Source organism: Eumetopias jubatus, unplaced genomic scaffold (assembly GCF_037043125.1).
Source record: "Eumetopias jubatus isolate StellerSeaLion01/CBP00866 unplaced genomic scaffold, mEumJub1_p1.0 scaffold_5, whole genome shotgun sequence".
NCBI lineage: Eukaryota > Metazoa > Chordata > Mammalia > Carnivora > Otariidae > Eumetopias > Eumetopias jubatus.
This window is the reverse complement of record NW_028274811.1, coordinates 35,529,396-35,556,708: the sequence shown is the minus strand read 5'-3', so window position 1 is coordinate 35,556,708 and position 27,313 is coordinate 35,529,396. Positions and strand designations below refer to the sequence as shown.

Genomic DNA, 27,313 nt, shown 5'->3' with positions numbered 1-27,313 from the left:
CAGATGCTTAACCAACTGAGCCACCCTAGTATTTTTTTAACAGAAATGAATACCCTCCCAGTAGGAAACACAACTCTGCTTTCTTTAGAAATGAAAGGATCAGAAACCATTCTATAACATACTTCACAAAGACAAGCAAAGCCCCCAAAGAAACATGTCTTCCGGTATTCCCTTGTCAAGATCCCTGCAGAAGAAACTTGGGACAGACCTTACCTGCCATTACACCAAATATGGCACTGCTATCTTTCTATCTAAAGGACTCGGCAAATCATTCATTCATTCAATCATCATGAACAAAAAGAAACTTCCTTCATGGAACTCACAGCATAGTGAAGAAAAGAGATACTAACTAATCACGTAAATAAACAGAAAATTGCAAACTCTGGGAGAACACAAATAGCCCATTCAACTCTCCTGTGAGCAACTTCCTTCAAGGTCAACATATTAATACACAGAAGTTAGTCTGCTGAGTAAGTGCTGAACAAAAGCAAAACGAAGGGCCTGAGGACATTTTCTAAGCCTCCAAGCAGGACAGGTTGGCATATGAGGACTGAGAGATCTTTATTTGGAGACACAGTTTCAGAAAGCGCTGCACCCCGTCCCCAGGTGTGGCTATTCAGACCACTGGGCTGACATCCCTTCCACCTGGGCTCCTGCCAGCTAAGCCCCATTGCAACCTTTAATTTCCTCGTAGTACAAATCCAACACACTTACTCCAGGGATGCATCTACTTCCCCTGACCACCCACACACCTCAAACATCCTCCCTGCTCGAGCTTGCCAACTGACACTGCAACTGAGGAAAGGGTCATTCTGAAAATTTGCGAAGTGGCTCCTGCAGTCAGGCAGCAATGGAGGAACTCCTCTGAGACAAAGAGCAGAGCCCAGCATCAGTCAGAGCTAAAAGCAAACACCTGGCGTGGACTTGCAGTTCTAGCATTCTCTAGCTGGAGAGACCTGCTCAAGTCACTTATTATCTCTGGGTCTCTTTCCCACACCTGGAGGTTGGAGATGGTATCAGCCCTTGCTCTGCGGCGAACTATTTTCAAGAGAAAATGAGCTAAAGGATATGAGCAATTTGAATACCAAAAAGTGCTATGTGCACATTTGTTGTCACCACCACCAGGCACTTCAGAGCAGATGGGCTTCAATCCCAGCTCCTCACCTAAGTCAGCCATGCATCTCTGGGTGATTACACTCCTCTCCTAACTGGTCTTCCTGCTTGCTTTCTCTCCCCCGCCCCAATCCAGTCTGCACCCAGCAACCAGAAGAGCTTTCTTAAAATTTGAACCAGAGCTTCTCACAACCCCCTCAACGCCTTTCTCTGGCTTCCACCATGGTCTACAAGACCCTGTGTGACCTGCCCACCTGTCCCTCCTCCCAACCTCCCCCCAAAGCATTCTCACTGTGCTCCAGCCTCCCAGATGGACTCCCTGTCCTGTAACACTCCAAATGCTTTCCTGCCATGCAATCTTTGCACTTGGATGTTCCTTCTACTGATAAACCTCTTCTCCTTGATAAATATATTTTTTTAACTTTAAGACACAGTAAGAAATGTCTTTTACATTACGACCCCCCCAAAAAAACATGACTTTATAGGCTTCTTCTGTTCTAGCCTCCTCTACTGTATTTCATGACCCAGTAATTCAGATTTTTATGACACACTCACAATTTTTAAAAACACTTTATTTTTAAGTAACCTCTATACCCAGTGTGGTCCTCGAACTCACAACCTTGAGATCAAGAGTCACACACTCTACCAACTGAGCTAGCCAGGCAACCCAACATACCCACAATTTAAAGAACACTGTCCTAGCTTTTCTCTTGGTGGCCCTTCTCATCCTTCCGATGTCCATTCAAATGTTAGCCTCTTTAGAGAAGACTTCAGTGACCACGTTATGGTACATAAGATAAAGACTCCCCGGAGTAACCTACCTCCCAATTTATTTCCTTAGCACTATGTAAAATTCTTTCCTACACTTTTCTCTTCTTGTGTTTTGCCTATGGTAATATAATGTCAATGAGAGCAAAGACTTTGTCTCGTTTTTCCACTTTCCTATCTCAGCTTCCAGAACAGTGCCTGGCCCATGGTAAGTATTCAAGAGAAGCTTAAGGAATGAATGAATTGATCTCTACGTGGCTGATAGTGATCCAGTTCTCAGAAGAAATGCCTAACTCAATGCATTTCCAAAGGAAGAGGAAGAAGAAATCCAAGTGAAATGGTATGTTTCTCCTGCTAATGCCCCTGCATTAGCCACAGAATTCATCACATCCTTAGACACCCATCCTGCAATGGAGTCACAAGCCAAGAGTCCAGCCCACCTGGCAGGCCACTCAAAACCGTTTCTCTGCTTGTTACCGGAAAAGCAGTGAATCTACCAGCTTGTCTGAGACGCATCAACCATTCTATGCTTCTTAGAAAAGAGACATTGTTTCTAGACTGTAAGTTCCAGGAAAGCCAATCATTCATTTCGCTCTCCACAATTCACTCAACACCTGAATAGACTCATAGAAGCGTGCAGTGAATATTTAAGTGAATATTGTCTTTGAAGCTTCTTAGCCCTTGAAAAATACAGATTTAAAAAAGAATCATCCACTAGATGGCAGTGTCATTCCACAGGACTGCACTATGATTTTCCCCACTAGGATGTGGGGATGGGCTAGATGTCAAAAGTACTGTTTCGAGCCCTGCAATCAGGGAAGAATTCTGGATGATCGAAGAAAGCAGATTTCATTAAAAGTGCACTAGGTGTTTAGTCATGTCCCTAAGTTGATTTTTTAATAAATGTGAAGAAAATCATCACTAAATAGCTAGAAGACCTTGAACAAATCGACCTCTGCAAGGAACCCAGTTCCTTCAAATATATTTCCAGTAGGTTCAATCAGAAGATTATCAAGGTCCCTCCTTCCAGCCAATTCTATTTTCATGATACATGCATTGAATAACAACGATTTACAGGCAGCCCAGCAACATCCCACCCTCCCAAGAGAGAGAGACAAGGAGAAGAGCACAGTGAGGTAAGAGAAAAGAGCTCCAGAGTCTGGAGCCAGTGTGCAAACCTCATTGACAAGCTATGGGTAGGTTATTTAACATCTTCAAGCCTTAGTCTCCTCATATGTAAAACAGAGGGAATACATCCATACCTCACAAGGAGGTGGTAATGATTTGAGAAGATTCCAAGTAAAGTGCCTAACACAGTACCCAGTACAAAAATAAGCATTCCGTAAATATTTACTGCTATTATTTTGTTAGTAAAAGTATTATATCATTTTCGTTGTTATAAGATTTTTATCAATTTAATTCAGCTCAGATACAACTAAAAAGCAATGCTTGAGAACAGACCCAGACCTTTCTGAAGAAGGACTTGCAGCCTGCTCCTTGCCCTACAAAGTACTTAGAAAGTATGACTGGGTCAAAGACAAGCACACAACGAACTATAACAAAAGAACGTAATGAAGAAATGTCCACTGATACATATAACTGGCCAAGTCAGTGCTGTGGACTGAATGTTTGTGTCCCTGACAACATTCATATGCTGAAACCTAACCCCCAATGTGACAGCACTTGGAGGCGGGGCCTTTGGGAGGTGATCAAGTCATGAGGGTGGAGTCCTCATGAATTGGATGAGTGGCCTTATAGAAGAGACCCCGGAGAGCTCCCTTAGCCCTTCCACCACGTGAGGCCATGGCAAGAAGACAGCCATCTATGAACCAGGAGGCAAGCTCTCACCAGACACTAAATCTGCCAGAGCCTTAATATTGGCCTTCCTAACCTCCAGAACTGTGAGAGTTAAATTTGTCTCTATAAGCTACCCAGTCTATGGTATTCTATTGTAGTAACCTGAACATACTAAATCAGTGAGGAAGAGAGTACCATACACTATGGGAACAGGGAATGGGGAAAAACAAGCCAGTCTTGGGGTTAATACTTTTTGTTTAGCAGCTATAATTTGCCTTCTCATACATGAAGTAGACAGAATAGGTACTTTGTATTTTACAAAAAATGGGACTAAAAGCTCAGAGAGATGAGTACTTGCCCCAGGTCACACAGTGAAAATATGGCATAGCACCCCCTGAAGTAAGATATCTCTTTGCCACCCAGTGCTCTGGTCCTGACCAGTACTGGGCTAAGGAGAGGATATTGGCATGGCCTTAAAAGAGTATGTTAGACTCATCCCAGACCATGTCAGCAGTATCCAGGAACAGAGGGAACAGATCGGAGAAGCATTCTCACTCTGGGGAATGCCACGCCTACAGACTAACTGTACTATGGGCCTCTCAACACCAGTAGGTGCTAAAACAATCACACAGTCGCTCAACTCTTAAAGACCCTGCCTCCTGTTAACTGCTTAGAAACTATAGAGCTGGCCAGCTCCAGTCATTTTGAGTTGTAGTCAAAAAGACCTTCCTTAAATGTAGTTTCCAAATCCTAAATGCCAAATGACACTCAAAGAAGGGTAACTAAAAAGTGAGGGCATCAGCACAGATCCTGAATGAATTTATGCACTTGGCCAAGAACTGGCCAAGATCTTGGGCATCTTCCAGGGCTCATACCCCATGCACATCTGGGATACCATTCAGTGAATTTATTACTTTGTATACAATCCACTGAAAATAGGTTTTCTTTAGCCTTCTCAAGCATATTTGACAAGAGTTACCTGAGTAGCTATGCTATCTTCAAGAATCACCTTGCCATGTGTTTGCTGCCTTTTCCCCAGTCAGGCACAAGATCTTCAGAGACAGGTTAGTGTTTTCTACCCTCCACAGTTCACACCAAGTGCTCATTTGCTGTTGGTTGGCCAAGAACTGGTCTGCAAAGCTCACCACAAACACTTGTTGCTGGAGTTGATATTGGGTCCTCTTCGTCACTTACACAACTGGTTTAAACGCCCATATCAAAGCAGAGGGTTCCTAAGTGAGGATGGGTAACAAATCCTGGTTGTTAAGGGACTCGACTCCACTATTTCCCGAGGTATCTTCATTGTTAACGTTCAACCATAGGATCTTCAGAGTAACTTTCACCTGATAGAAGTACTAAATGGTATTTTCTCAAAAACAAAGTAAATTCAAGAATGAGGGCTACCTTGACGAATGTCCATTGACTAATGAAGGGATAAAGAAGATGCAGTATATAAGACAATGGAGTTTTACCCAGACAGTAAAGAAAAAAAAAATCTTGCCATTTGCAGCAACATGGATGGAGGCAGAGAATATAATGCTAAGTGAAATAAGTTAGCGAGAAAAAAACAAATATATGATTCCATTCATGTGGTATTTAAGAAACAGAACAAGCAAAGGAAAAGAGAGAGAGAGAGAAACCAAGAAACAGACTCTTTATTAAAGAGAACACACTGTTACCAGAGGGGATGTGGGGGGAGGGGATGGGTGAAACAGGTAATGGGGATTAAGGAGTGCAACTTGTCCTGATGAGCACCGGGTGATGTATGGAACTGCTGAATCACTAGATTGTACACCTGAAACCAATATTACACTGTATATTAACTATACTGGAATTAAAATAAAAACTTAAAAAAAAAAAAGAATGCGGGCTAGCTTGGAAGTCACAGCCGCTCTTTAGCACATACCTGAGAAAGGTCAAGCAAACTGTTAAGAGTAAAATAACATTCATGCAGTCAACTTTGGAGTTCCACTAGGAAACAGCTCTGTCTCCCAGAAACAAGACCCTCACCATGCAAATCTCCATGAACTAAATGAAAATGATCAGAGCTCCATGGCTGCAAAGCGGTATTTTTCCAAGTGAACTACTCTTCATGTCAATCCAGAAAGAATCAGAGTAGGTCAGATAATTTACCTTTTTTGAAACAAAGTTACCAAAGCATAAAACATATGAATGACAAATCCTCCTTAAAGAAAAAAAAAGCAAGACAGACAGACTAACGTCAAGTACTGGCTGAAGTAATTTTTTGGGGGGTGAAATAATTTTTTAAAAAATAACAATAGGGGTGCCTAGGTGGCTCAGTCAGTTAAGTGTCTGCCTTAGGCTCAGGTCATGATCCCAGGGTCCTGGGATCTAGTCCCAGGTCAGGATCCTGCTGCGGGGAGGTGGGGGAGAGGAGCCTGCTTCTTCCTCTCGCTCGGCCCCTTCCCCCCACTCCTGCTTGCTCTTTCTCTCTCTCTCAAATAAATAAAATCTTTAAATAATAACAACAACAATAAAGAAGGATGATCAAAGTGTTTCAGATGCTAACGTTTCAAATCACGGATATAAGGCAGGAAGTTAAGAAGTAAGGCAGTAAGTACAGAATCAAAGTAAAGGGTTACAGAAACAGGAAACCAGACTTCAGTTTGAAAGGAAGAAGCACATTTTAGTAACTAGGGCTGCCCAACAAGGAGGAGCGTGATCTTGATCAGCACCCACCTATTGGTAGGTTGGACAGCCAGAAAAGGGGTACTGTGAGCGGGAAGATACAAAGGGCAATACAGGCATCAGGCATCTGAGGAGGGATCAGGGTCAAGCTCCTGGTTTGTGAGGTCTCTTCAAACCCTAGGATTTTCTAGCAAAGAGGAACAAGCACGCATCCCCAGCACCACATAGAACTTAAACACATTATTCAGGATACTAGTGAAGTAATCTTACCTCCTGAAGCTGAGATTCTTTCTTCTTGGAAGACAAATTTAGGTGTTTTTCTAAGATGCCACAATACTTTTCTGTCTCCTTGTCATACTTCTTCTTGGCTTCCTGGCAAAAAGAGGAGAGGAGAAAAAGAGTGAAATGTTACAGGAATAAAAGCAATCTTGTCAAGACCTCTGCTTGCTCAATTTCATAGCTTCACCATTCCCTCAGACCCAGAACAGCGGACAACCCAGCTCTTCCTACTCTTCAAATAATGTGCGTTAAATCAAACCACCCCCGCCCCCAACAACAGGCCGATGGTTTTGAGTGTCTATCATAAAGGAACCAGTACAATGATAGAAACAAGGTAAATACCAGTATTTACTAGTGGCAAAGCCAGGACTCCATGTGCTGAGAACCTCAGTTGTGAAACAGAAATTTCTAGTTTCTAACTCCAAGGATGTTCAAGGGCAAAGAATGGAGCGAGGTTACCTATGAAGCTAATCCCAAAGCACTAAGACCTACTTAAAGCTTAAGTGGGACAAGTCTAGAATAAGGGCAGATCCAACTTAAACAGTGGTCAGAAAGTACTTAATATACAGACCTAATATTCCCGAGCACAACAGTAATACATGTGGGTCTTTAAAATGAGTAAAGATTCAGGCACATGGGTGGCTCAGTCGTTAAGCGTCTGCCTTCGGCTCAGGTCATGATCCTAGGGTCATGGGATCGAGCCCCGCACTGGGCTCCCTGCTCCGCGGGAAGCCTGCTTCTCCCTCTCCCACTGCCCCTGCTTGTGTTCCCTCTCTCGCTGTGTCTCTCTCTGTCAAATAAAATCTTTAAAAATAATAATAATAAAAATTTTAAAAATTTTAAAAATGAATAAAGATTCAAAAGAAAACAAGACAAACGTATTCACAGAAGCATCATTTTTACTAACAAACAAACAAAAAAGCCAAAGCAACATCAGTGCCCAAAGATAGGGTTTGAGATAATTAAAGGGTGGGACATCTAATTTAACTAGGAAGGCTAGCTAGTCATATGGCAAGTTGCTCATAATGTAATGTGAAGCATTAATATGATACAAACTTGGTGCATCCTACACAGAGTGTAGCTACCTATAGACAAAGATTAAATGGAAAAATAAATGAGAATAATCGAGTTAAGGAAACAGGATAAGGGGTGATTTTCTTCCCATGTTTGGGAAATTTTTATTATCCCACATTAATAGCTTTCAAAATGAAAAATAACACAAATATTATAATACACTTAATAATCCCTGCTTTCCCACCAAGTCACTGAGTCATTGAGATTCTACTTTTATCTCCCATTTTACAGATAAGAAAACTTAGATCTAGGGAGGTTAACTTGTAAAAAGTCATAGAGAGTGACAGAGCTGGGATTTGAGGCTAGGGAGGCTGCCTCCAAAGCCCACCTCTCAATCATACCTGAGACATATGTTCACGGGCAGTCTCTCTTTCCATCCACTTTCTAGTGGGGATGGCAAGCAATGGGGCTGGAAGACAGTGGACAGTGGCCTAATGAACACGACCAATTTCACTAAGTGAGCCCATCAGTCTTACTCCTGACTCAGGTGGAACCCACAGAAACTATTTTTCTGCACTTCCGAGGCCTCGAAGAGGAGAAAAAATATTTGCAGCCAGATAAGGAAGCTAAGAGACATCTCCATTCATTTCACACAGATGTAACAAGTAACCACTCTGTATCAGGCTCTTTTGGCCACTGGACAAGGCAGAAGTGGTCCCGAGCCTCATGGTGGTGATGTTCTAGTAGGACAAACACAAGTAACCAGGAAACAAATAATTATAGACAGCCACAAGTGCTATGAAGGAAATAAGGTGCAGTCAGAGATTCCACAGAGAGGGTACTCAAGAGAGGCCTCACTGGGTAGGAAGTGTGAGCTAAATAAGACCTGCTAATCATGTGAGGGACAGGGTGGACCCTTCTAGAGCACAAAAGCAGTAAATACAAATGCTCTGGGCTTAACACTGGGAAGCCTAAGTGGCGCAGAGGACAGGAATCACCGAGAAGCTCTCACTTGAAGCTCTGACAATCTCCTGCCACATCATAACTCCATTTATCTGGTCAACAGCAAAATTCTAAGCCTCTCAAAGTGGAAGGAATCATCACATACCCTTTTTGGCTGACATGTATCCATTTCTACAAATCTGAATTTTGCTTGAAAAGACCACTTACATACAGGGACAACTCAACATGCAGAAGCGTGAGGAAAAAGGCTGAGGAGACATTACTCCTTCAAATTTGAGGAAGGGTACAGGCTAGACACTTGACTCAAGCAACTCTTTCCTTTATAAAAACCAGCAACTTTGAGCTAGGGCCCCAACTCCGCTTCATGCTCACAGAACCACTCCAGCAGCCTGTCAGCAAGCCCCAAGGAGAACCCTGTGCTGGAATGCCCCAGCTGGCCAGAGGTGAGAAAAGGCCAGCAAACATGAGTCACCGGCGTTCTGTGACTTTCTGGCAACTCGAGCTGCCACATTCCATGTTCAAGAGGATAGCCAGAGCTCAAGAGAAAGGGAAGCAGTTTCTGTCCTGAGAAACAAGACCTCAGGGGATAACTCTACTAAAGATTTAGATAATGTTCTTAAGTCGGGAGGGTGGTGCTAATGAATTTAAATTCTCTACTCAGGTACAACATGGTGCTCGCCTTCCAGGGAATCCACTGGGGGCGCCTAAACGGACAAAGGACAGAATTAGGATTCTGGAAATGATTCCCAATTCTCCATGGACTGATTCTAAACAAATCACTGCCCCTCTTCAGAACTGGGTTCCCTCATGTATTAAACTGAGGAGGACTCCATGAGGTGACTACTTAGGTTCCTTCCTCTTTCAGCTCAGAGAGTGTCTAACAAAGAATAAAAACAACCACCTCCTCGTAGGCCTATTAGGATAAAATGAGCTAAACCACAGACTGTTTAGTCTGGGCAGAGGGCCCAGCACACAGAAAATGCACAATAAAATTCGGTAATGACGATGATGATGGCAGTAGTGATGATGGCAGCCATCGTGGTGATAGTGGTCAAGAGGCCCATCATCTGAACGTACCTCCTCCTTACTGAGAACACCACTTCCTTCCCATGCCCAGTGTACCATAAAGGTAAGCCTTCATAGCACTTACCACAATTTGAAATGATGTTTATTTACATCTTTTTGTTTCACGTCGTTCTCCCTAGCCACACCACGAGCACAGTACATCTTCACTTGCTCGCCACCATAAACCAGTGTGTAGCATGGTGCCAGATGCAGAGCAGGCACTCACAGATTTTTTTTAAATGAATGAACTGTATGTACTGAATCTAACAGCTAACATAAAAAGACTATATGACAAATACTGTTCTAAGCACTTTATATGCATTTACTCATGTCTTTCTCATAAGAACTCTAGGAGGTCAATATTATCACTGGCCCTAGCCTACAGATCGGAAAACAGGTATGGAGAGGTTTGGCTGCTCCCCAACTTGGCATGCCAATGGCACAAGTGAGGTTGGGGCCCCGTCTTCACCACTAACTTCTTTACTTTCACCGTAGAGCCTGGCTCTCCAAATGCACCTCGGCTGGAGGAAAAACGAGTTCCCCTAAAGTCAGAATTCTGAACCTAGGGCCACAGTTATGCCAAGCTCCAAGGTCGCGCCCTACCACAGGACAGGTACACTAGCATCAGAATGCCCAGGAGTCCTCCTCCCTGGCAGCCTCCACCCCCAACACTAACTTCTGCTTCTTACAAGTAGCAACAGGTTGTTAGAGCAACCAAAGCCGCACCACAGTGGGAGGAAGGGTAATTTTAGCACCACACAGGCTGAGTTCAGAAACTTCCACTTGGCTGCTCAAGAGCCCTCTCTGGCTCTTAGCTATTCTTTAGTCTGCTGCCTAGACTGCCTGGTGAAGAGTTTGTTTCTTTGCTTTCTCTTAAATGTAGACAATACTAGGATATAAATGTGTGCATGTAGGGGGAAGGGGGGGAACCAGTACAGTGAAAAAAGGAAATGACACAGGAAGAACGAGGAGAAATCATCCAGAACATCATCACACTGTTCAAGAGGAATGAGAGATCAGAGTATGTATGAGAGGCAACATGTTTTGATAAGTGATGATTTTATTCAAATTCTTTCATACTCCTACTTCTCGCCTTCTACAGCCCCACCCCCACCCCACCCCCAGAAGAGTACCTGCTCCTGTCATCACGATCACTGGTATTACCCTAAACGAGCCCACTCAGACACCTGTTCCTCCCCCGTGGCAACTATGAGAATGCCCAAAACCAGGGCTGAGGGAAGAGGCCAGAGTGCGAAGCATCCGAGGTCAGAAGCAGAAAAGACTCTTGGAAAGAGGATTTGATAAGGAGGTCTATCTGCTCTGCTGCTGCCTCTAAGCTCCTCAGAATGCCCAGAGCCACTGTCATATGTTACCACGAGGAGGAAGCACAGGTCCCAAGGCCACTAAAGTGAAGGTCTGCTCCCTGGGCCTACAAATAGGAGAACCTGGGGACAGACACTCAATGGCAAATTCAAAGTCTTGGACAAACTCTTAGTGGAACAAGACTCCCTTTTAATTTTACATTCCTTAATCTCTGATACAAAACCCATGAGGTCTAATTTCTTCATAAATATAAAACATAAAATTGGCAGCAAGTGCTACAGAACTGGAAGAAAAATCTTTGCTATGGTCCGTCCTTCAAACTACAGTCAACCATCCCTCTGAAGAACCCTCACTGAACAGCACATCATCTTTTTCAGACCCTAACCATATTCATTTTCAGAAGCCCATGTGCTTCGGTGGGGACATGGGGCTGGGAGACAGATCCCACTTCATTACATTGCAGTTACCTTTTTCCCACCTACAGGCACCTACCTCTCAAGACCATTTCACAGCTGAGTAAAATCTAAACATGTCAGAGTGATGTTGCCCAAAGCTCCTTGCAGGTGGCACAAAGGACTGCAGCTGAAGGACTCACAGTTCCAGGAAAATAGGAAGAAAAATCTCGAAAATCCCTCTGCTTTCATTGATCCCAGTGCAAACACCTTCTCTGCAGGGGCCTCTAACACCCTACTAACAGCCAACCAGGGAGGGTTTCTTAGTGACTTCTCCCAAGGCAGGGGAACCATGGAGAGTCAGTCTTTCAAAAATGAATAAGATCCCCTTTGCACTCTTTTCAAGGAAATTTCAGCAGCGAGTCAGCCACATTTCAGCCGCAGTCCCTCCCAGTCAGTGGTAACAAACCGGGACCTAGAAGTTGAAGCAGTCCTGCTTTTTGACACGCACCATGTAGAATGTGTATTTTTAAATTATTTGCTAACATCTTTTTAAACCAGGAAATTTCAAAGAAAACTCTGACTTCTGTTTCTCTTGAAAAATTTCAAGATCTGGCAACAAAGGGTGCATTTTCACTCAGCAAAAATGAGCTCAGAACAGGGTTGCCAGGCACTCAGGGCCCAGTTTGCAACCTCCTGGTCTATGCTCTGAGCCCTGGACCTCTTCAGTAAGTACAATTCTACCTTGTCCAAGCACAGATGTATCTACTAACACAAGGAGGCATGGTTTCTACCTTTGCATGATTTATGAACTAGCACAAAACGATTAGGTAACAAAATACTAGAATGTCTGCTCTGGGGTTGACCACTCAATCTTACTTCAGACACTTGTGAGTAACAGATGAGCCACTACATAAAATCAAAAAACAAGAATGCCCTGGAATCCAAGAACAAGGTTTAAGTAATTCTCACCTTGGCAGCCCCAATCTGTTCCTTTCGAAACTTCTCCAAGGGAGTGATGAGCACCTCGCTGGCATTCTCAATCTGGTGAGGAAAAACAAGGCAGGGGAGTGGGGTAGACACGTATACATAAAAGCAAATATCAGTTAAGAATTCTAGCAGTTCTGGCACAAAATGCCTCCCTGTGTCTCACTTTAAAATTTGAGTAAGCAGGGCGCCTGTGTGGCTCAGTCAGTTAAGCAACTGACTCTTGATTTAAGCTCAGGTCATGATCCCGGGGACCTGGGATCGAGCCCTGCACCGGGCTCCCTGCTCAGCAGGCAATTTGCTTCTCCCTCTTCCTCTAACCCTCCCCCCTGCTTTGCTCTTGCTAGCTTGCGCTAATGAATAAATTAAAATCTTAAAAATAATAAAAACGAGTACTTCTAAAAATGTAAGCGACCAGGTAAAGGCAGAGGGGAACTGGTGACCAGGATAGGATCTAAATTTCAGGTTCAGGTACATCTTGTGAATGCCCATTCACCCAAGCTATATTTAAGTAGAAATATTTTAGGTAGATCAACACTGAGTCTAGGTTAAGAACAAGAAACACCTTTGGACATGAGGTGGCATGAAAACCTGCCAAGCCTGACTTCGTGTATTCCTACCAGAACTGGACTAGAATCAGGACACCTGTGCCTCCAGACCGCTAGCTGCCTCTCAACTTCATTCCACCACTCACTCCAACAGGTCCTATATGCCAACCATATCATCACCGCCATGCACCTCAAATGCACAAAACTTGTCCCATTTCCAGGCTTTTGCATCTGGACATTCCCTCCCCAAATGCTCTCATGGACGACTCATTTCTTATTCTAATTGAGGTCTTGGCTTAAAGGTCACCTCTTTAAGAAAGCCTTCCATGATGACAAGCATAGTCCAAAGAAATTTCTCACCACCCCACCAAAGTGTTTTCTTCAGAAGATGTAAGCCAGCTAAAGTTTTCTAATTCGCTACTATACACACACACACATAGCACCATCTTATAAATGTTCGCTTGCCTACCATTTTCCCCCAAACACAGAGGAGTGCTGAAACAAAGGAGCACTCAAATATTTTTCAATGACTAAATGAATGAATGAATGATTTCTTGACTAGCTGCCAACTGTGTGACCATAGGCAAAGTATTTAACCTCTCTGGGCTCTAATTTCCTCATCTGCCAAATGAGTAGGCTGGATTGTTCCAGCTCTAAGATTCTATGGTCTATTCTAAGGCAGTAAAATATTTTACAATCTTTCCTTTTAAGTCATTCACTGCTCACTTGTCGCTCAACTAATTATTTCAGGAATCTTGATACAACAAAGCATTATTTTTCTAAATCACATGCATATACACCACAATGAAACCAACAGAGTAAATGCCAGAAGCCAAAGATGGACACAGCCAAGAACTAACTGAGCAATGGGAGGAATAAAAGGTGGCAGGTCTCCAAATTCATTGCCATTTGCTTTTCTCTTAATTTTGAGAGCACTTATCTAGGAAGAGAGCATTTTAACATGTTTTGCAATGTTTAACTTGATTGATTTTTATTGATTGATGTTGCTTAATGGGCTCACTTGTTTAAGTCTTCCACAAATCAAGGATAAATCTCCGAAGCTCACAGTGGTGTGCTGAGCCCCTAAGCCACTGATTCTCAGCCTAAGCCGTATGTCAAGCTCACCTGGGAAGCTTCTCAAAATTCCAATGTCCAGGCTGCACTTCAAACCAATAAAATCAGAATCTCTGTACTTCATCCCAGGCATCAGTATATTTTAAACTCCCCAAGTTGTTCCAGTGGGCATCCATGATTGAGAATCTAGCCTTAAGGAGATGCTAAATACACAAAAGCAGTAACTACTCACCGGGGAACCAGGATGCCCAAGACCCTGTCCCAGTCCTTCTACTGCTTGCTATTTGCCTTCACAAGACCTCAGTTTTCCCATGTGGCCAATGAAAGACTATAGACAGTGAGATAAGATAATAAGGTTGTTCTGGGTCTAAGATTCTAGGACTGTGTAATTTACACTCAGTTCCAAGCACTATACTGATGGGACGGACACATGAAATGATTATCAGACACAATGTGGTAAATGGAGAATCAGAGACATGAACGGAATACTAAGAAACTACAAAGCACAGCCAAATATCCCAGGGAGTCAGAGAAGCCTTCCCAAAAAGGTGTGGTTTTGCAAAGCTGAGCTGAATTGATGAGGATGAGGAGGCAGGGAAGAGGCTTGCGATGGCTAGATACTCAGACGCACACAGCAGAAACTCAGTTCACTGACATTAATAATAAAATTGCAGAGGCAAGCTGAAGAGTATAATCCAGTCATTGTTCTCTTACCACGGGCCATAGCAATCTGCAGGGTATTCAGCGTGATTTGCTTACCACACCCCCACCCACAAATACTGACTCGGCCAAGAATCAGACTCAAAAGTATCACTTCCCTTTCTCGGGCAGTAGCACGTGCACAAACACACAAGCTTCCCCCTGCTTCCACCCACCACCAACCCTGCTGCAGCTACCAGCCTCCTGATTCTGCTTCAAGCACCCAAAAATGAGCAATCAAGGAAAACAGACACTATTTCTGTCTCTCTGTGCAGGGCAGAAGGTGAGAGCTTCTGCTCTGTTGAGAATTTCAAAGAAATTCCCCCATTCTTCGGTTTAATACAAATTTGGGTTTGAATCCAGACTGTGATACTTTTTAACTATGTGATCTTCGGCATGTTAATTAACCATTCTAAACCTCAATATCTTTATCTAGACACTGGGATGATATAGGTACCACCTTGCCGAGTCACCATGGGGGTTAAAATTTAAAATGTGTGCATACGTAATATCTTGGTCGAGGCTATGGACTAAGCAGCATCTCCTCAAAATTTATATGGGGAAGCCCTAACCTCTATTAATTAAACAAAGAGGCCATTAGACGTAGATGGCTCTAATGCTCTAGCAGCCTACATAAGCCGACCAAAACCCAAGGCTGTAAATCTCTCAAGGTTAAGAAATGGAAACAACTAGGCTTTCCCAAATAAGGCAACAGCCTGAGATACAGCCAATCAAATAATTTCCTTGCTACTTCCATATGTTCTCTATAAAAGTCTTTGCCCTACAGTTCTGTTAGTAGAGCTTTCCTAAAGATTTCCAGTTTGGTACTGTCCAATCTGAACCAATTTTTGTTCAAATAAAGTTTTAAAGATATGTCTCATTTTATCATTTAATACCCCCAGCGTGACACTATCTGGAGATGAAGCCTTGGGAAGATAATTAGGTCATGAGGGTTGAATCCTCACAATGGGATAAATGCCCTTCTAAGCCAAGACTGAAGAACCATTCTGCCCCCTTTCTCTCCCATTTAAGGACACAGCAAGAAGGTGACCATGTGCAAGCCAGGAAAAGGGTCCTCCCCAGGAACCAAATCAGTTGGTTCCTTGATCTTGGACTACCCAGTCTCCACAACTGTGAGAAATCAATATTTGTTGTGTAAGCCATCTAGCCCATGGTATTTTGGTATGGCAGTCTAAGCATATTAAGACAGTAGACTTAGTCTCAAATGATCAGTTTTAGCATGGGAAGAGGGGAAAAATACTGATAGACTCTTCCTAGGCCCCTGTAGCACCATTAGCTTAGGGACAAGCCTTCCTGGGGACAAATCAGCATGCAGCCAGCAGGGGGATTTCAAATCAGGCTCCATTCTTGGTATCTCAGGGATAAGGAGAGGATGCAAAGAACTTGTGGATGCGGAATCCCTCATCTGTTGATGCTTAGCCACATCAGAATTAGAATACAGAAGGTATCTTTTAAGAACCTGAGGATCAGCATTTGATTCTTGGTTTTGCACAGTGCCTCCCTTTGAAGAACCTCTTGTAATTATCATCATTTACTACATGCCCACTTACTGGGTGCATGCTAGAGGGCAGGCACTGGGTTAGCCATTTCCGAATAAAGAGTGAAGAAGTGCCCTTCAAAAGCTCTTGGGTAAACTTACTAAAATGAGGAAAGCAGGGAGCACAGTATGACACGTTCATTCCCACTCTGCCTGTAGGGAATTGGAGGCTCGAAAGTTAACTAATTCAAAAGATCCACCCATAAGTCATACCTTACAGGTGCACCTTACAGTGAATCTTTGGGAGGCCAACAACGTGGTTCTAACGTTATCGACAGTAATCCCTTAACATTTGCAAAATGTTTCCAACCCTGCAAAGATGAGAAGATGAGGCGTGTTCAAGAGCTCAAAACACTCAGGTGGTAGAGGCTGGACTCAAACCCAGTTCTTCTGACAACAAATCTCTTGACATGACAACACTGTATGGGAGCAAGAGCAGCCCAGCCATACTCACCATCCGTATCCGCTCATCTTCAAGATTCCTGAGGACAGTGGCAAACTCCTGCAAAGACCTTGCTGGAAAAGAGAAAGTATCATGAAAGGGACAGAGAAATGGGCCTTTGGGAGCCTTCCAGGTATAGCTATTATGTTATGGATTGAAATCCCTTGGCACATGCAAAATCCTAAAGTCAATTGCTTCCCAAGGCTCTCCTTATCTTTTAATCATTAACCATCCAGGACGACCCCCGAATGAAGGTTAATTTCACCTGGCACTCTAGTTGGGAAAGGATTTCCTTCAAGGACCTGTCTGTTCCTGAGACTACCCAGGACTGATGAGGTGCTGGCCAGCTTCCAGACCATAGGCTGAAAAGGGCAGAGTTCTGCTTGGGAGTTGAAGGATTTCCTGCCCAGGATTTGACCTCTTCAACCGTGGCTGTGGGACTGTGTCAGAAATCAACCTTTCCTCTGGTATCACAACTACACCAATATAGCTCGCAACAGAAGCCACATCAAGCCACCTATTAATATAATGCAGCCTGCAGCATGGTGGTCAGACACGGAGAGTCCCCACTAGAATTATTCCCAAAGGCAAAAGGCAGTAAGTCCGGTAGCCCTGAGGATATTCAGAACATACATGTAATGTTGGGGAGCTCCAGGAGTGACTACAGTGATGCATTTTCATTGCTCTCAGCTATCTCCCAGCTGCCTTCCCTCACCCCCAGATCCTGGCACTCTGTGTAACAACAGGGATTCAATAAGCATATGACAACTTTTTCAATCCTTGCTCACCCCTGGAGCTAACCAAGATGCCCAATGTATGAAGAGTCGAGGGCAATGACTAGACCCTGCCAGACACAGGTGTCTTGACCCTGCAAATCCTCTGTGCTCAGCATTGCCTACAAGAGACAGAAGGTAATAGTGAAAAGAAAAGCAGCACAGCAATCAACAGTAACCCCACCCTCAGCCTCTGGTTAAGGAAAGGCAGAGCGGAGCTGGACACCAAGCTCTTCTGTCCATCTGAAGGCAGCCGCAGCAACGTAGCTCCAGCTGACAACTGCCAGGCCTGAATGTGGGGCCAGCTGATCAGATCCTCCAATTTTCAAAGAGATGGAAAACCAGAACTTTACATAAATTCAATTTACATGTTAATTCGATTTTAAAAAATGAGTGCCAAAGAAAACATGGTTGTATTCTGATTTCAGCCCACAAACCATCATTTGCAACCTGTAAATCTTCCCTCATCTACCTGTCTTCTGTTCTTGCTCTCAGTTCTGTAGTACTTGGGCAAAGAAAAGTCACAAAAACAGCCAGAAGCAAAACATTACAGGAGGCTGGAGAGAAGAACTCACTGCAAACCTTCAAGCTGCCTCCTACAGGCCCAAGGGAGAGAGAGGCAGTCTCAGAACTCTGAGGAAAAGCCTAGAATAGTCCCTCACTTCACTCTGCCCCCTCCACTGTTGGTGTGGACTTAATTTATGACACTTAGTACTTCCTCTCACAGGAAACAGGCTCAGCAAGGACGGTGACAGTTATGATAAACAGTGACTCAGCAGACACACGGTTAAGACTTACCTATACACATTTCATCATCTGTTTCTGCATCTCCTATGCACTGAAATTTGAATTCATTTAAGGAATCGGCAAATTTCCTCTTCGCCAAAGACAAATCTAGCAAGAAAAAGAGTAAAAAATATGAATTACTGACGTAAATTGATTTTCATATTTGCTGAACGTTTTAGTCCTACTAATGCAGCAGCTAGATTTGTTCCTGAGGCTATTTCAAACACAATGTAAATTCAAAATACTGAACATCTGCTTCTAACCTGAAATTCTGACTGGCTTGAAAAGTTACTATTTCTGTTACTTTGCTTTAACCATTCCGGTCCCAGTTCTAATTCCTCAAGCCACACAGTGAGTCCAATCATGTACGTTTGTCACAGGTGGGAATCCAGGAGGAAGCGTGGGTCAGAGCAGATCTCAGTATCCACAACCCTGTGGGTCAGCCCTGCCACCGACCTCCCATGTGGTCCGGCATTAGGTAGGGAGCGGGAAGAAAGGGCATGGAAGTACCCCATTCCACGGCACAGGAGCTCCTCGACTCTTTATTCTGATTCAAGCACACGTGAGGCCGAGTTCTCACAACCCTCTGTTTCCCTCATGAGGAGAGTGACCAGCCAGCCTGACAAATTTCCATCTGAACCATTTCCTTGGGTCATCGCGTTCCCCGCTGCCACAAGAACAAAGCCCTGGCAATGTTCTGAGTTGGGGTAAAAACACACCCCACATATGTCATCTATAAAGAAAGCTCTTGGAAACCCTTGTCAAATTTAAAAAATAAGCTTTCATCTAAGGCCATATTAAAAGCCAATGATCCCTCCTGAACCCTCAGCTTCTGTTAAGGGTATAAAACCACCCAGGTACCTTTAAGTGGCCTGACAGACACAGCTGCTCAGTACAAATGTGCTTAACTTAATTCCACGTGCAGCCTTCCTGCAGATTAGGCTAATCATTCAAATTACCCTCATAGATGTTTCCCTTATTGAAGGGGAAATGGTATTATGTCCAATTCCCAGAGGAGGGAAATAGGAGGCATAACTGGCAACCTGCACTGGCTTTAATGAGATAGGGGGAGGAGGTTGGGAGGATTCTGGTTTCACAGATCAACATAATCTAATGGAACAAAAGCATCCATGGTCTTCCGCTCTTCTCTTTTTTAGTTCCCAGATCTGTTCCTTAAAGTGAGGGGTCATGTTTTTTTTCCACCTTTTGGTTTTATTTGTTTCCTCTCTGTGTACCTGGCAGCGCATCCTGCTCAGTGCATGCTGAATAATGTATGTGTGGAGGGGGGTGTACAAGTTCAACCGCCGGCGTGCAGCTCGCCAATCCCAGAGCTTATCCCAAGCAGCAGCTGCCATGCAAGAGCCCAGCTAAGCAGTCCTTCTGCTCTCAGGTCTGGGGCTCAGGGTTACCACACAGACAGCAGGGGCTCCTGTTCGGAGACCACCCTCCTACAGGCTCGGATGACGTGAATCCCAAGATAGCATGGCTTATGCAAGGCCCTCTGCTCTACACCAAAAGAGGAAGACACTTGAAGTGGAGAAGAAGAACCCAGGAGCCACCAGCGAATAGTCTCTGGTCTCTCCCTGGTTCAGTCACTTTAATGCAATGGTCCTTGGCAAAAAGTCCAAAGATGCTGGCAGAGGAATCAGCCGTCTCCTAAAACTGGCCGACCCACGCAGAGGATCTCCCTAAGAATACAAATCACTCCCTGGCAAGTCAAGAAAGAAACTGATTCATCTCAAAGTCAGAACACTGTGGGGAGGAAAGACAGCAGGCCACAGGCAGGATAAGGTAAAGGAAGAATCACCTTTCAGAGTGGAAGACAAAGCCCCCAAGAAGGCCAAAGAGTATCAGGTATACAATGTGGGCATGGCTGTGCTCGGTCTCATTGGAGTCACAATGTCTTCTGATCAGAACTCACAAAGAAAGGCTTGAGCCAAGAATAAGACTAGAGTTGCTCCTCTATCCACCTAACAATCCTCTATGCCTCCCCCCTAGGCAAGAAAGACTCAAGCTGGACAAGCATCTCCACACAGTGGAAGAAAGGTGAAACATAAGGCAGGCTTTGGGAAACCTCCCAACACGCACCCGAAAAGCGGTGCTGCCAGGAGCAGCTCTCAATGAGGATCCAGGAATGGCTAATAATGCACAACGGGGCCTTTGTGGGGCCTTTCATAGGAGGACCCATTTAACCTGGAGCAGGTCTATTAGCTTATGACCAGAAAGTAACCTTATTTCATTGTCGAGTGACACACAGCACACCCCACCACAACACAAACCTGAGAAGCCATGTGGGCCCCACAAAGCTGATAAGGAGGCCTCTCCCCTTGACAATAGAATTAGGTAGTGAGTACTGGTCTGAAGTCCATGCTGGGTTGTAGGCCAGTGAGCACAGCTAGATAGACTAAAAATCCCAATTATTGGAATCTGAAAAGAAATTCACCATGGGCTTGAATGGCTCATGTCTGAGGGAGAAATCTTGGTAAAGGTGTAGGGGGACACTGGGTATTTTGCTTGTTCAGCATCCACTCCCCAGTCTTTGGATCAGCAGCTAAAGCTTGCTTTATTTTTTTTTTTAAAGATTTTATTTATTTATTTATCAGAGAGAGAGCACAAGCAGGGGGAGAGGCAGGCAGAGGGAGAAGCAGGCTCCCCGCTGAGCAAGGAGCCCGATGTGGGACTCGATCCCAGGACGCCGGGATCATGACCTGAGCCAAAGGCAGATGCTTAACTGACTGAGCCACCCAGGTGTCCCTCAAGCTTGCTTTGAAGAACCTCCCCCTTTATACGTGCCTTGCATGGGGTCCTGGTTGTAGGCTGATCAGCCCCTTCCCCAGCCCCTTGCCCTCACCCCAACCTCACCTGGCTCCTGTGTTCAAATTTCAGCTCCACCATTTCCTAGAAGTGTAACTAACCTAGGTTAGGCCTAACTTCTTAGTCACCTCACCTGACATAAGTTGTCAGCCCCACCTAACCCATTAGATTGTCAAGAGACCCAGGGAGATCCACTACACAAGCACTCTGTACACTGTAAGCTTCAGTTCTAGGCAAGGCTGGGTTATTCTTCCCTAACGTGTGAATCCTGCAATGACAGTAAGCAGGACTACCTGTGTTGAGAACTCAGCTAAGTTAGAGGAGTGACATAAAGGCACACAGCTCAAACATGGGGATCTAGGACTCTATCAGCTCTTGGGAGCCAAGATCCTTGTAGCATGTGGATACACCATGATGCCTCACCCTGTTAAGATAAAACCCTCTCTGTTACTTGGGACAATGGAGAAGACACCAAAAAGATCACCTAAAACACACTGATTCTTGTCTACTTCAACCCAAAACGACCGATAGAATCTTACATAGACGATCAACTCTGCCATGCAGCTACGGGGCGACCTCTTTCTGGAGCTTTCACTGTGATGCAACAGGAATCTAACATGCACACAACCAGTAAGAGGAGTGGAGAAAGCAGAGAGGCTGGTACCGGCGCTGAGGGCATGCCAAGCTTCATGACACCCTGCTCATATAACCCCACTGTTTCGTGTTCAGTGCAAGATACACCAAGGCGCCAAAGGTCAATGATATTTACTGTGCAGAAATATCTGTTGCTAGAAAGGCAGAATGCCGGCCAGGACAGACAGACAGTCGTAACTGGCAGCTTCTGGGGAGGACAAGTATTTGCCTTACAGAATTAAGTCTCTTCTGGGTGAGGAGACCAGGCAGCTAAGGGACACAGAAGCAACGAGAAGTCTGGGTCTTGAGGCACCACTCTCAAAGGTGTCTGTGACTAGGGGAACACAGGGAAGTGCCCTTCTCCTCCCGCGGATGCCATGCTCTTGCCTCCCCGGATATTCATCTGCACAGAGTGTTAAGAGAACTTAACCTAAGTACTAATTCTTTTTTCAGCAAAAGAAGGTTGAAACTTTTTTTTTTAAGTTAGGATCTACCTTCAGTTACACAAGTTTTACCTCAGTACCACAAGTCAAACCATTCCCATTTTCTCCTTGGGGAAAATTTAACATCCACGTGCACACAAAAACACACCATGATGAAGGACTTGAGGTAACCTTACCATTACATTTATTTCAGTGCATCTATTACCTTTCTTTGGCCTCTAAAGTTACCAGAACTGTATATAACTATCCATAAAATTTTTTACTCCTTGGTCACATCTCCCTGGATGTAGAAACTGATTACAGTTATTGAAGTCCACCTGCCAAGGTAAGTATTTGCGACAAGAATGGCCTGTTGGCTGCTTAAAGCACAAACACTGAAGTCCTCAGGCCTCGCTAATCTCTCCCTTCTCTGAAAGCCAATTATACTTACTCTATGTGCCTGATCACCTTGTATTTGGAATGATTCCAGAACCATGCATGAGTGGTTCCTTGGCATAATGCACAGTAAGTGCCTGAGATAAGCCTGGACAAGGCGGCCCTCAAGACATGTTGTACTGATCTGACTGGGCAGAGCAACAGATGTTGGCTTATAGGTGGGATATCTGAGATGGCCCAATAAGAGGACCCACAGTGAGGGCTGAGAGGTGGACATGAGTCCCCAAGACTGCAGCTTTGCCGCAACTCCCATTCTCAGGTAAACTTACCACTCTCTAAACCAAATTCTCTCTCCTCTCCTACCCTCTCAAAAATGGGCCAACCAAGGACCTCTTCCTGCATCCCCAGTTTGGCAAAGAGCGCCACCATCTGTCTTGCCACATAAGTCAAAGTCACACACCAAAGTATTGCCCCTGGTAGCACAGTGTCCTTCCCAAGTGTGTCTGTTTTGCCTCCTAAGCATCTCAGTTCTATTCACTCTTCCCCATCACCATCAGCAACTCCTAAGTCAAATGCCCTCATGTGCCTGGGTAACTGCACAAATGCCTCTGCTCTGGTCCCCCATACCCATTTTTGTTCTTCCAATCAGTTCTCCCCCCAGTCATGTCAGCTCCAATAGTGAATCCTGCGATGGGTTCCCAGAGTTCTAAAAACCAAGACCAAAGTCCCTCCCAAAATCTGAGAAGGCTTGTAGGACCTGGGCCCCCAACTCCCTTTCTGGGTTCTGCCAGCTCCTTGAATATCCTGCTCATACCTGCAGCCCTTAGCTCAGAAGTTCAGTCCTCCAAAAAGCCTGCCCTGACTTCTGTAACCAGGCCAAGCCTTACCCTACCTTCACTCTAAGTCCTATGCACCTCCTTTGTGTGTGTGTGTGTGTGTGTGTGTGTGTGTGTGTGTGTGTCTCCTTCTTCATGGCAATTTTATATTGTTCGGCTCGTAATTCTATTAGTACCTCCCCAACTAGTAAATTCCTTAAGGGTAAGGATTGTGTCTCTTCATGCTCACCACTATGTCCTCACAAGCTAGCACATCACCTGGCTGAGAGCAGGAGTAACAGAAAGAACAAAGGGGGAGGGGGAGTTGGGTACTCTACTAGTTCACTGCACTCATCAAAGGTGAAATTCCTGATTATATAATTCAGAGATGAAAAAAAGCTGATTAGATATATATTAGGAGAAACTTCAAACTTGGATAAGTCTGGCTGAAGCTTGTATATATAGGAATATGCTTTCTGTTAACATAAAACCACCTCCCCTAATGTTGTCTGTTGAGGAAGATTCCCACAGAGCTGCAGAGAGTCACCAGCAGACACATGAAGTAAAACCTTCCCTATAACCAAGAAACCAGGAGAAATGGGCTATAAACATGTCTGGTGTTGGCCACAACCATGTGTGCCCTTTCAGCTCAGCCTGTCCTGTCCCCAAGCCAGGAGCTAAAACAGATGAAGGTAGAGGTCCAGAGACACTTCTCTTTCTCCCCATACCCGGAAAAGCTGAAAACATATCCTATCAGAAACCGTGCTTGGGGACAGGCATTTCCCAGTCTGCGTGTGGCATTTTAAACTTAGTGCCACTGCTTAACTCTAAGAAAAGCAAGTGATGTTCCTTTGTTTGTTCTACAGCCTGAAACCCTGCACTTCAGGAGCAGAAAGAGACAGTGTTCAGATCCTACACAAAATACCCCCATAGCATTCTAGTTTCTGTGATGCAGTCTTCCCTGTGGCCACTAGGTGGCGATGGACTGTACCAAAGAAAGGGTGCTAATAAACCAAGGAGAAACGACAAAGTCAGCCTCAAATGTAGTGCTGGGCACAGATCATGTCCTACTGATGAAGACACCCAGAGGAGAAGGGAAATGTCCAGTGGGCACTCAATCAGCAATGCAGGGAGAGTCCCTGGCATCCATGGGGGAAGAAATGCCCTAATACATTCAGAGGACCCTTGTTCATCTTACCCGTTCAAGCCTGAGACGGAAGGGAAGGGCTGGAGGGATGAAGTCACCACCAGCATGTCTCTTACATTCTTTCAGATCTGGCTGGAACAGACTCAGAAAACTGCTCATGTCACCAGAGGATGATATGCCCAACAGTCATATCAACCACCACTTCATATACATTCTGATTATTCATCCATGTGCTTTTCCAGAGGCCATTTCCCTAAAATTCTATTTCCTAAATGAGGCCATAGTCAACACAGACTCTGGAGAATTTGTTTTTCCAACCAGAGCACTAAGGCTAATGAAATTTTCAGAGTTGATTTTTAAAATGAAATTCAATAGAAGAAAAGGGGCTTCACCCTTTTCCAGATAAGGTTTCTAATTCTATCTACATGGAAACATCCTTCCAGAATAACATGGGAGACCCACACTCGTCTTTGTCTACATCAAAATAAGTGTAAATACATGATGCATTCGTTTATGGGGTACTTACTATGTAATATGTACCTACTAAGTACTTTAATTCATTTTGTCCTCATAATCATCCTACAAGTAGGAATTATTATTTCCATTTTGCAGATGGGGAAACAGATTCAGAGATTAAATAACATGCCATGGTCACATAGCTAATGAATGGTAGTATAAGAAACCTGGTCCCTCTGACTCCAAAACTCTCAACTACTATACTCTATGGCCTAACCTTCTCAAATATTTGAGACTCTTCTATCAATGTACTCAAAGAAATAAAAGAATGATACAGATACATTTCATATCCTTTAGGAGAATGTAATTCAGAAGGACCCCTTCATCTGTGTACAGTAAGTCCTCCCTTACCTGGGGTTTCAGTTGCCTGCCATCCCCCTCAGCCTATAAGCATATGACTCTCCTGACTTAATGTCAGAAGGTCAGTAGTAACCTAATGCTATGTCACAATGCCTACGTCATTCACTTCATGTCACCTCGTCACGTAGGCATTTTATCATCTCACATCATCACAAGAAGGGTGAGTACAATAAGGTATTTTGAGAGACATTCCACATTCACATAACTTTTATCACAGTTATTGTTTTAACTGTTCTACTATATTTGTAATTATTGTTGTTAATATCTCACTGTGCCTAATTTATAAATTAAACGTTATCATTGGTATATATGTGTATATACCTAGTACAGGGCTATAATCTAAGTATGGGGCGGGAAAACATAGTATATACAGGTTGCAGTGCTATCTGTGGTTTCAAGGCATCCACTGGGGATCTTGGAACATACCCCTTGCGGATAGGGGGATGAACTTATAAACTAAGGTAAAACAGGCTACAGCAATCAAAGTAGGAAAAAAAAAACTACAGAAGTGCAAGCAGGATATTATTCCAGTTAGGACCATTGGCAGAATCCTCCCAGAAAAAAAAGAATAGGGAGTAGCATTTGAAAAGAGCCTTAAAAGTTCAGTAGTTCAGTATAATTTGGATTTGTAGAAATCAGAGGAGGTGCAGGGTAGGGTAAACAGGCATGGGAAGGTATTCTAGAAGTAGCAACAAGAAGCAAAGAGATGCAAAAGCAGAGGACCCAAGGTCAAACAGCAGGCAGTTGCTTGATGGAAAAAAGGTAAGACTAGGAAAAGGGGTTAGAATCATGGGAGGACTGGAATGCCAAGCTAAGGAATTTAGACTTCATCCCTAAAGAAATGGTAACCATATTTTTATAAAGAACACAGATAAGATCAACTTAAAGATTAATTATGACTTTTACTAAGGAGCTGGACCAGAACTTCATTTTAGGACTTCTACTCTGACTTCCCATCCTGCTTCACTGCCAAAAACATACAACCACAGTCAAAGGGCTTTCTCCTTGTGGGATGACCAGATGGCAGAGGACACCTCTCAACCTTGACACTGGGTACAAAGACCACAGGTCAGCCAGAGATAATGAGAAAATGAGGGATTCAGAGAACCTCTGCTCCCTACTGAAAACTCCAAGTTCATATCTGGATTATGAGGGCCCAGTAGTACCCCCACTACAGACAGGTAATAATATACAAAGATATATACTAAGACAACTGTATATCCAAAGTGCTACATTAGCTGTTCTTCTTAAGAACACAGGGAGCTTAAGTCCTAGGACGTGATCTTTTATGAAGGAAGTCCAGACTAGCTTATTGTCACATAATAGGTACTCAAAAAACATTTGCTCATCAAGGACCAATATGTTAAATGATTAAGTCAGCATCAGACCTATAATGAAAACTCAAGCCTGAAAGAGCCCAGGCCTAAATGTGCATTGCTCAGTCCTGACACATAGCAGAGAGCAAGGACACAGAGAACTGAGGGACTGGATTCAGAACAATTACATTTGCATAAAGCTCCAAGACCTTCTAAGACAGTGGGTCAGTACAAGAAAAACTCCCTCGAGGGAAACAATGGTGATTTGCTTGGTTAAAACAAAGAACCCCATTTTAAGAGGGACTGATCAAGTGAAAGAGCAAAAAAGAAAGGGTATTTCCATGCAGTTCAAGTGTAAACGTCTCTCTCTCTCTCTCTCTCTCTCTCTCTCTCTCTCACACACACACACACACACACATTTAGTCTAGGTCAATTCAGAAGAGTATGAGGTGTGTGGACTCACAAACATGGATTCAAACCCTGGATCTGCCAATTACCAGCTCTAGGACTGGGCAAATGGCTCAACCTTTCCAAGAGTCTCTGTCACGAACAAGTACCTCACAGGCTTGTTGTGGGAATTAAAAAGGAAGAAAAAACAATGTGAGCAGAACACAGGGTTGCCTAGATGCTGGTTTTCTTTCCTTCCCACAGGCACAGGTTGAAC

At 44.1% G+C, this 27,313-nt stretch overlaps 1 protein-coding gene across 12 annotated transcripts in view; it reads right to left on the bottom strand.

Annotated features, from left to right (window-relative positions):
• The window catches only part of ARHGAP26 (Rho GTPase activating protein 26), a 452,567-nt gene that overhangs the window by 324,905 nt on the left and 100,349 nt on the right, over positions 1–27,313 (bottom strand). For all 12 annotated transcript variants that reach the window (XR_015768163.1, XR_015768164.1, XR_015768165.1 and 9 more), the window contains exons 2-5: positions 18,243–18,338; positions 16,684–16,745; positions 12,336–12,407; positions 6,598–6,699 (exon numbers count right to left, since the gene is read on the bottom strand). Coding sequence is in view for 9 of the 12 variants with exons in the window: in XM_088023297.1 (XP_087879423.1) it covers positions 6,598–6,699; positions 12,336–12,407; positions 16,684–16,745; positions 18,243–18,338 (332 nt within the window). In the remaining 3 variants the exon portion in view is untranslated. The remainder of the gene's footprint in view (positions 1–6,597; positions 6,700–12,335; positions 12,408–16,683; positions 16,746–18,242; positions 18,339–27,313) is intronic.